This window comes from Lissotriton vulgaris, chromosome 10 (assembly GCF_964263255.1).
Source record: "Lissotriton vulgaris chromosome 10, aLisVul1.2, whole genome shotgun sequence".
NCBI classification, from domain to species: domain Eukaryota; kingdom Metazoa; phylum Chordata; class Amphibia; order Caudata; family Salamandridae; genus Lissotriton; species Lissotriton vulgaris.
Genome location: NC_141698.1, coordinates 48,547,691 through 48,558,244, shown reverse-complemented (window position 1 = coordinate 48,558,244; position 10,554 = coordinate 48,547,691). Strand labels below are relative to the sequence as shown.

The window sequence follows — 10,554 nt, the reverse complement described above, 5'->3', positions numbered from 1 at the left end:
TAAAAAAAACAAAGGTTACAGCAACGTTAAAGTTAGGCTCAGATTTTGCAAAACCATTGAAGTTGTCATTAGTGATGTCATCAGTGATGTCGCTGACTATCTCATGAGTGATGTAATATGTGAGGTCATAAGCAATGTATTGTGGGGTGTAAGTTATAGTTAGCTCAGGAAACTATAACTGCTGAATTTTAGTGGTTTTGTATGAGTGAAATCTGAGCCTAACTATAACGTACATGTAACCTTTGTTTATTTCAGTAAATTTCTAAGGCTTTTTTAATGTTATTTTCTAACTATAATGTCCCTGTAACCTCAGTTTTTTTGTGTGCATTTCAATGGTTTTTAATTATAGTTCCTACCTGTTATCTTTATGAGTGGGTGTGTGAGTGGCTGTATGTGTCTGTGAGTGGGTGTGTGAGTAGTTGTGCTGTGCTGGAAGTCAATGAAGATGGGTGTGGTCATGAGCTGAGCTCGTCATGAGCACCGAAGGAGTTAATAAGAATACAATATCGGTAGAGAAAAGGACATCTGTCTTCAGTGACATCCATGAACTGAAAGGGGCGAAGGCAGCAGTGCCACAAACAGGTAATAATATAGGGGATGTATATCATAAGAGGGCAACAAAAGAGAGTTTCAGGCAAATGCCATCCGGTTTAGAGCCAAAACATAAAAATCCATTCCATGATATACTATGCACATCTACAGCATCTAATGGCATGGCGTATCCTTGGTCATTTTCACCCTTGACATGTTCAGCTACCTTATTGTAAGGTTTGTAATTTAAACCTGGTATGTATTTGTGTGAAATGTGGGGTCGCTTGAGTGATTGGTCTTCATTCCTTTAAGTGTTTCCGGTTTTCATAAGCATTCCATGAGGCATTCAATGCCCTCTGTGGATTCCACGTCAAGATTGTCAGGATGGCACTTGTCGGAGTGGAGAGCCAGTGAGACATGCAATGTATAAAAGGGTTCCTGTTAGTTTGGGTGTCTGCCATTTTGGAATGGGCACAGTAAAGAAAGACCATCTGTTGGGAACTCGAAGGTAGGACTAGCATGTGGGGCCTCCGATGACAAACTTCCAGTATCCGCATGGATGGACTCGATAAACAGTAGCGGGAGTCACTCCTAGGGAAAATTGTTTCTGATGTGAGTCCCTTCAGTACATTACCGGATAGAGACAGTACTCCTAGGACCTGTAAAGGACCAGTAAAGACAAATCTAATCAAATATCAGGTCTTAGGACATTATTTAGCAAGACAATATCGATCTGTTATTGCCTCACCTAATGTTCTGTACACAAGACGGCCATCTTGCTTTTGGTGCGGAAAAGATCACAAGAGTACGTTAGCACCATATTGGGTGGCTGCTGTTGCTTCGGCTTGCAGACCTAAAGGGTAGACGATATAGCACAAAATCATGTTCGACTAGCAAATCCTCAGAGAAGCATTTGCTCGGTGGTTCAAGGTGAAAATGTCCATGTCAATCTGTGTTGCCCAGGTTGCATAACCAGCCACTCTAATACCTAAATAATCAAAATCCAAGACCTTCCGGGGGCAGAAGGGGGTTGTCTATGCAGTGCTTAATTTGTAAAATAATAAGTGACAGGGCTTTGACCAGGAGATCACTACAGGTTGCACCACCCATTGTTCCTGTCATCACTGCCAAAACAACTACTAACCATCTCTCTCGCCTGCAAGTGGAGCCGTTCAGATTTTTCCAGGTCCCCAAAGCTAAAGGAATGGTTGAGGAGGCAGGTATTAGTCATTTTTAATGTGTATTGGATTAATAAACATCCGTTGTTATGCTCCCCTCTAAAATAGATAAGCAGTGCAACCTTGTTGTAGACTGTCATAAGTGCAGTGCAGACAATTAAGTGCTAGCGCTGAGTCCGGAAACTAATTAAGAGGCGGCGCTGAGAGCTTGAAACCACCAGCTCAAATTAAGCACTGGGTCTTTGGGGGTTCAAGGTCGTAAAGATGGTCTTGCGTATATTATGATAAGAAGGCTCACCTCTGGCACATATCGTTGATATCAGCAGGGGTTGTCTGCAAACAAAGAATAGGGTACATATTTATCACCTCAGAGTGTGGCTGCATTAATGCAACCTTATGCCATTATTGATTAGGGTGAAAAGACTGGGGACCAGGGCACCCTCTTGGTGCACACTCATAATCACACTTTTCAGTCGAATAATGAATATTAGCGGATTGTGGAAATGCCTAAACCATGAAGTGCTTCCTACAGCTTGAAGCAGACCACAGTTGACAAATCCCACGTGTAAAAGTTCCCTGCTGAGACACCAATATTTACAAATAGGCATAATTGGGCGGAAAACCTCATCAGTGGTGCTAATATTTTCCTTGCATCCTGCTTGGAGTTGGGACAGTTCGTTCATCATATTTATTTACCTTGGCTCTTAACAACCTAGTTCCCTGTTCACAACAATTATGCAGTTTTTGAACAGTGGAATTATCCCTGCACACACCTGTGGATTGTATTTCTGGCATGTCCACTGCTGTTATCTATGCTTAGGGTTTTGCATCGTTTCTTGTTCATGAAAGAACATGGAACATCTTGAATTGAAAGGTGTTGTAGGGGATTGTAGAGAAATCATTGAATATGTAAATCGAAATCATAAATAGGGAGATAAAGACAAATGTTGAAACCAAATCTCCGGCATTATATATACTTATAGACCTACACAGGCCTCCTGTCAACATGCAGGAGAGTCGACCATTAGTTGCTTACTCATCTCCCCTTCTAAGAATCAAGATATTTTTGTGAAATGTATCATCTGATTTTAAAGCAGGATTTTCATATACCTTGAGCGCGATTAATGGTTTATGGGGCATATGTACAACAAAATGCAGGAGCGCTGTGCCACGCCAAATTTGGCAGCGCCACGCTCCGACATTTTCTAAAGATAGGGATGTGCAGTATTTACAATAATAAGGTGCACCCCGTGTTTCCCCTAGCGCTGGCTCAAAAAAAGCTGCCTAACACCAGCAGAGACACCCTGCTGCCACGTTGCAAGGGTGCCTGCGCTGCAGGCACGATTGTTTATGTGCAGGAAGGGGCACCTTCACATAAAAAAACATTAATGGTGATTTGCAGAATGCAGCACACAGTGAAAGAGCAAAAAAACAATTCCAAGACCAGATATTACCTGGCCTTAATTTTTGGTGCTGCCCCGGCCTTGTAAATCTGGGGCAGCGTCAAAAAGCAATGGGTGTTGCGGTGGAACGCCCACAGAAGCACTCATTGCATGCCTCTTTGCCGCAGAGGACTGGGATGGAATGGGACATATTTACAAGGTGGCGTTACACCGGAGTGTAAACAAAACGTGAATATGATCATGCTCTATTCCTTTTCCACCTATTTGAGTTTTTATTTGACGCTAGAATGAGCTTTATTCTGTAACACTTCGCGTTGTTCACACTTTCTACAGTGGCATTAAAAAAAGACCTCAGTCTTAGATTTTTATGGAGGACGTCATATAAAAATGGCTAAGATTATGTTTTCAAGTGGATGCAGGGAATTTGGCACTTGGAAGCAGCTGCCAGTAGGGTGAAAATGTGTATATAAGCGGCTCCTAGGCTGCACATTGGTACCCGAGCTCGTGAACACAATCTTGCTGCCAAGCCATGATGAAGACATTAATTGTGAGATCCTTTGTTTATCAATTCCTCAGCACTCCAGTGGTGTGTCTAGGTTCTTTGAAGCTATACATGTGCACAAGGTGGCTTTTTGCATTATCTGAGAGAATGCAAAGCAGACTGAGCCTTCACTGCCCACTAGATATAGTGGGCGCAGTGCTTGGTCCACCCTCCACATATTCCATTGAACACAGTAGATTAGGAATACAAGTTAAAAAGGCTGACACTGTGCCTGACAGCAGCAGCTAAAAGGAAATGAGGAGGATAAATAAGTAATTCCAAAGACATTCTATACCTGTGTGTTTTTAATCTAACTATGAGTATAAACTTTAATATTACATTTCCGTCTATAGTAAGTGTATACTTTGTCCAAAACTAGAATTTATTCTTTTCAAATGAAGTACATTTCTGGTGTTTGATTTTACCGAGGAATGGTTTTACCAGCTAGATTTTCCATGGGTTTAGTTGATTGTTTGCTTGGGTTTCTAGAAATAGGAGAATATTGACTTTTATTTTGACCCACAGCAGGAGTGACACGAATAATTGCCGACAGCCTGAAGCACCACATGTTAGGATCTTCGATCAGCTAAACTAGGGGTCATAGGAAAACAATGTGAATAGGCAAGCTTGTATAACTGATGTTATGCACACATCTGTTGCTAGGTTATTCACTGGCAAACCTCAGAAACTAATGACAATAGGCTGTGCATGAGAACTGGAATGAAACAGGCAGGTTTTAGCACAGATATGCAGAATGGTTGAGATATCCATGAATTTTGTGCAGTATAGAATATATTTGAAAAAGGAGTTCCTTAAAACACAGCAATTATATTCATACAATACAGTATGATGAGGTTTCACAAGATACATTGGTATAAGTGCAATGATACGTAACCCTAGATTTGTTATTCTATGTATTAATAAATGCTCTGTCAATATCAGTATTATTATTCCTTCAAAGGACTTATTTTTTTATATATACATGACCTCCACATCTTTATGTGCACGGATTACTTCATATGCAGTGTGACATTTGCTATACTACATCAAGCAAATCATCCTAAGAAAGAAACTCCTGTGAGATGAGGAGCATATTGTGTTAAAAACTGACAGACATAAAGACTTCTGCACTTTGTAGCACTGACTTTAAAATACTCTCCTCGTTTGACGATAACTATATGGTCTGTTTGAATTTATTTCATCTTGACAATTACATTTCCTCATGGGGCTCTGCTAGAACTGAGCTAGAGCAGGTTCCCAGTGGAGGGATAGCATTTCAGGCAATCATATCTGCTCCATTGTTCAAGAGCCTTGGAACACTTGGATTTACTGAGTGTGGAACAGTACCTAGTAAAATCAAAGTGGTCCACAGGGTACAGGTGAGGACAGAAATGCTGCTTTTCCCCTGTCCAATCACCTTCTTTGGCATAGAGAGCATGGATTGGTCCCATGTCTACCAATGGCCTCTCCTCAAAGCAGATGGTAAAAGGGAGCAGAAAAGATAGAGACCATTATTTGTCAACGAATAGTGATCCTCATGGGAGTTTTTATCCATTAATACTGGGTGAGCATGTTATTACCCTTTTGAGGCAAAACAACTCATAATAGCTAGCCTGATAATGTTGAGGCCGGCCACTGTATCTCCGCTTCTAAAGCAGGTTGACTTGTAATTGGTCCCTAATGCTGATGTAGAAAGAGAATGATACTTTGCAGGCCCTGGACTTTATAATCTGATGCATAGCTGACGACCAAAATAAAAATGTTAAGTGGAAATGAATAAATTAAAAAAAGTTAACTTTATAATAGGACAACACTGACCATCACTGGATTTTCAAACATTCAGTGAGCAATTTGCAACCACTTTTTGTAAATCCAATGTTAATACATCTGTATCCAGATTCTTTGAGTCATATTGCATTTTTTTCTTTAAATAAATGTAATCAGACGTATTATTTTTCAAAATTTTACTGTAAAGTGTGCATGTAGTTGTCATGTTAACTCAGTGTTTTAATGACTGTGCTTCACGTTTTCATTATTTTAGAGTAAATACTGCGATTTAACTGGACATTACCCATGGAAGAGGCACCTCGATCCTGAGTACAGTGACCAAGAAAACAAGGATCAAATGTGTGCACCAAATGAGAATGGTGAATGCACCTGGCGGCCTGTAGAAACCCAGCTCTCAACTTCAGCCACTTCAGATCTGAAGACAGCAGAATAGCATAGATCATAGATCATATCATGTCTTTGCAGATGACACACTAATCAGAAAATCTGGAATGAGTTAGAGTGCTTCACCCTACTTTAATCACATACAACTAAAGCCACCTCAAACATGGAAATCTAATTTTAATTTGACATAAAGGTTGTCTAGTGGTGTCCCTGTTTATAAACAGTTTCTGGAAAGAAAAAGCTGAGCTTCTGGGAATTTATATTGTGCTGAATTGCAGAGGATTTGTTGGTGAAAAACTCATCCATTCACTTGCCTTTATTATCTTAACTCCCTTTATTCACAACCTCAATTCCAACTCATTTTAGTAAAGTCCAAGCTTGAAATGGAAATAGTGAAACATCAGTACTTCCTGTCTCTGAGTGCCTGTTAGTTACTCAGAAGTGTTGGTACTCTCCACTTAACATTATTGCACCACTTCTGAGAAGTCCCAGTAACATCCCTTTTAAATTAAAGACGTTTAGGTACTCAGTAAGAGACATGCCTGTCAATTTAACGCACTGACAATGTCACCAAGAGGATTGACACTGCATTCCTGCAAAAAGAAGTATGACCAGATACTTTAGACTAGTGGGAATGTAGCATGGTCAAATATTGTGAAATATCTTTATCAAGATACAAAATGCTGTGGACTGGCATTGTCATCAATACTGAAGCACTGATGAATTGGCCAAAAATGTATTAATTTGTTTCTGGTAAAAAACAACCGAAACATGCAAAGTACATATTAGATTAGATAAGCGAAAAAGTTGACTATAGAGCGCTGTATGGATGAAGACATCTGAAAACTGAGTAGAAGGAACTAATTAGATCACAAGTTGTGAGCAATGAAGGTCATCAAAGACTGGTACACATTGGAATGATCCCTATTATCTTCATAACAGCTCTTTATTCACAGTGGTAAATTAGTCTCCAGCAGCAGCTTTTTTCTATCTTTTGTTTTATGTGTATTCATTGACATTCCTTGAATAAGCTTAACTTTAATCATCTATATACATACATATTCTCATCTGTTCCCACCATCGTTCCACTGGTTGAACAGAGATTCATCACAAGTCTTTCAACTTTCCTTTTTATATTTCCTTTATCCAACTCCCAGCTTGTTACCCGCCATGGTTCTTCATACATTGCTACTCACAGGAAAGCAGGTAGGCGCATGTTGGCCCCTTCTCCATAGAATATGCTTTCCAAAATTCCTATTGAAGATGATGGCCAGGCAATAACAAGGCTATCACAATGACAAAGACCCTTCACCTTCTAGTAAATAACAAATGCATGATATACCATATATTCTTGTTCACCACACTACCACTTCTTTTAACTTTTCCCTTAGCCTTTTTGTCCAACTACTGAAATATACAAATTATTTGTTTAAGACGGGCTGTGGATTTGACTCGACTTGAAAGACTTGAACCTCCCTTCTACACAACCTCACTCTACACTGCTTAATGAGCTTTCACTGCACATTGGGTGACTTGAGCTCTGGAATCAGAATCATTATTCCTTTACAATGCTGCACATTTTCATATGATAAAGCTGTAAATATTTGAAAAATTCTGGTGCATAGAGGTATCTGCAGAAATGTTAACGTATAGCAGTGTTTTAATTCAGTAATTATGGTATGATAACAGTTTCAGTATGCATCACTGTTCTTGGGTTTAGGAAGAGTACTCCACAAGCCTTGGCTATGGAAAGGCCGCGGAGACCTGAGCAGAATCTTAACTAATTTGTTCAAAAAGGTTTCCATTGTCACTTAGCCCTACATGACTTCTACGAATCTAACAACATGTAGGCCTGACCTTCTAGAATGAGTCTCAAAGATCTTAATTTTTTATATAACTTGTAGATCACAGTGTTCATCCCTGTTGAGCATTAGATAATTATTCTAAAGTCCCAACTGTGAGTTCTACTCTCAAGTTTTGATTTATTTCTCTAATACACTTTCAAGTATTCACTTTTCTCATTTCACTCTCTAGGCTTCAGATAGAATATGACCCAATCATCTAAGAAAGCTGTTTGATGATATAGGGGACCAAGCTCATGCTTCTGAGCCACTCTTGTCTCCCATTAGGATAAAGATACATGTCTTTACTTTGGATCGACTGCTGAGTGGAGTGCTCGTCAACGTCAGAATCGTAGGCTAAGGTGGAAGGCTTGTCGTATAGTTCTACCCTTTCATTTTTTGTTTCCTTCCAAGCTTTCTTTTTAAGGGAGAGTTGTAAATTTGCCTGGTGCTTTGTCACTCTTATGGAGAAATGATTGATCTCATCATACTTCCTCTGTTGCATAAGATTGGGTATCTGTCTAAATATTCTCTCCCTATGGCATTTAGTCTGCAGGAATTGACAGCTTAATTGCCTGAGCTAGAATAATGGGAGACTTCAATTTTGATGCTTCAGCCTGGTCAGCTTTTTGTTATATCTCATCTCAGTAAATGCTTTTGCTTTTTATTACTATCGCTATTTAGGTATGTTTTGCCATTGCTGATTTTAGAAAGCGGTTCGGTACCCTGAATTTCCAGGACTGAAAAGTATGTGCCTTGGGTTCCTTTGTCTATTTGTAGGTCGACCACTTGAACAGGTTCCTCTTTGTCCCAAGCTCAGTTAGCAAGAGTTTCCCACATTCTATCAAAGGTTTAATATCTACCTGTGCTTCCATCAACCACGTGAGAAATAAGATATTACCAAGGTAATTGGATGTTAAGTTGAGAATAGTACATCTATACATTCCTATTACCTCGATGACATGTTGGTGGCTGATACTGTGGAGTCGATATGTACTGGCCAATTGTCTTGACCCTGATGTTGCATCCAAAAATCTTCAGCAAGAACATCTTCCTCTGGACTTTCATTCGGTTTCCCAGCCTACATTTTCCCTCAGTAGCTCTAAACCTACCACCGTCGGCCTCACCATTCACGGCAGTGCAGTTTCTCTCTCTACAGTTTCTTAGTTAGATTCCTTTGCCCCTCTGGACCTTTAACATGATTCACCTTTGGAACTGATGCTCCAGCTATCAGTGACTTCACATCCATGATCCATAATGATGATGTACATAGATAGTGCTCATTACTTTGCAAGTGGCAGACATTGGTTTTGTCTAAATAGAGTCATAGGTTGAGGTTGTGCATGAAACCTCTGCTTCTCTTTATGTTTTAAATAAGTTGAATACAACTAGCTTAAACATTAATCTTCTTGATCAACGTTTTTATAAGTATCTCTTAATTATGGTTTGTGATGATTTCTAGTAGCTCTTGCAACATTTTGATATTTTATTAATTTCTTACTCCTTGTACTGATTTGAAAATTGCTTGTCAATATTTATGGGTGTTTTGCATACACCATTCAAATGAGAAGCTATACACTTAGATATTATGAAGAATAAACCCATGGAAGAGAGTGGACTTTGAAGTTGTGCTTTATATAGTCTGAAGTCTGCTTAAGAGAAGCCAATAATAGTACATACAACTTGCACTGGAAAATAAGAATGGTGAAGTTTGTGGGTGACTGCTAAATTCGTGATTATAGTGTAGCAGGACTGTGTGCAGTGTTTTGTGTGTCTGATGGAGGCATTTCAGGTCAGAGCTGATGGACTGTGAAAAATATGGGTTGGTACGGAAGGAGTGTATTGATGGCAAGTGATTTACCTGTGCTGAACTGATGAACCCATTTGTGGAAAGTTGAAGGGATCAGGAAACAATCCTAATTCATGTGACTGAAAGAATCTATGTTCATTTCATTTTACAAAGCTGAACTATAATTCACAAAGGTCACATCTGCTGGCAGTAGATAGTAACAATATGTTGATGCTGCAGGACTGGTGTGCATATTTTAGAAGTGAAGTTTAGCAGAGCTGAATTATGTGGGATTTTTTTATTTCAACCCAAACGTAAAGGCACAAGGATGGAACGCACCAGGCCTGAGCAGTATGATGAACTGAAAACAGACCTATAAGAAAACATGGAGCCAGATCATGCATGAGGGTTGGCAGAAGCCATGAGCCAAAATTCCTTTTATCACTCCTAATCGTTCAAAAAAATTGTCTATATATACATAATCACACATTAACAAAACACCTTATTTGTGTGGCATATAGACAGTATTAGTTGTTTCACTAACCTTATGAAATAAAAAAATACAGAATAAAAAGAATCCACATATACATAGAGGGGATTTGTGTCAACCCTATATCTATTGGTGTGTTCACCTGTCCTTGAAATTGTGCTTCTGCTCCCCACATGGGCAGTGGATCAGCCCAACATAACTATTGATACTATTGCACTGTGACTGGCAGGGTTTTGCATGCTTATATATTCACATAGCTTTTGCGGCCAAAATCGATGTCTTCAGCAGAACCTCAACCAGCAGCTATCTGAATTTGAGAGGACTGCTGCAGAAAGCGTACCCTGCTCTTACGAAAAATCCAATCTTGTCCAAAGCAGCTTAATCTTGCTTAAGCGGGTTCAAACCAACAACACAGGATAAACATGTTCCGTGAAGGGAATAAACAACTGAAAAAATCTCCTTTCATATTTTACTATAGTTCAAAGAAGTCTGTGAGCTCCGTTCCTCTCTTCTAGTCCATTGGAAATTTCCTTCCAGTTATACATACAAACAAATAGCTAACCACACTACATTTTCAAGGTAAGTAATGTGAGAGAGACTCACAGGGAT

The 10,554-nt window shown here is 39.5% G+C and overlaps 1 protein-coding gene across 1 annotated transcript in view; it reads left to right on the top strand.

Moving 5' to 3' along the window:
• LOC147684579 (metalloproteinase inhibitor 3-like) overlaps positions 1-9,279 on the top strand; it is a 104,600-nt gene extending 95,321 nt beyond the window's left edge. Inside the window, exon 6 of the mRNA XM_086940418.1 lies at positions 5,695-9,279. Coding sequence (XP_086796544.1) covers positions 5,695-5,713 — 19 coding nt within the window. The 3' untranslated portion in view covers positions 5,714-9,279. The remainder of the gene's footprint in view (positions 1-5,694) is intronic.
• The last annotated feature ends 1,275 nt before the right edge of the window (positions 9,280-10,554 follow it).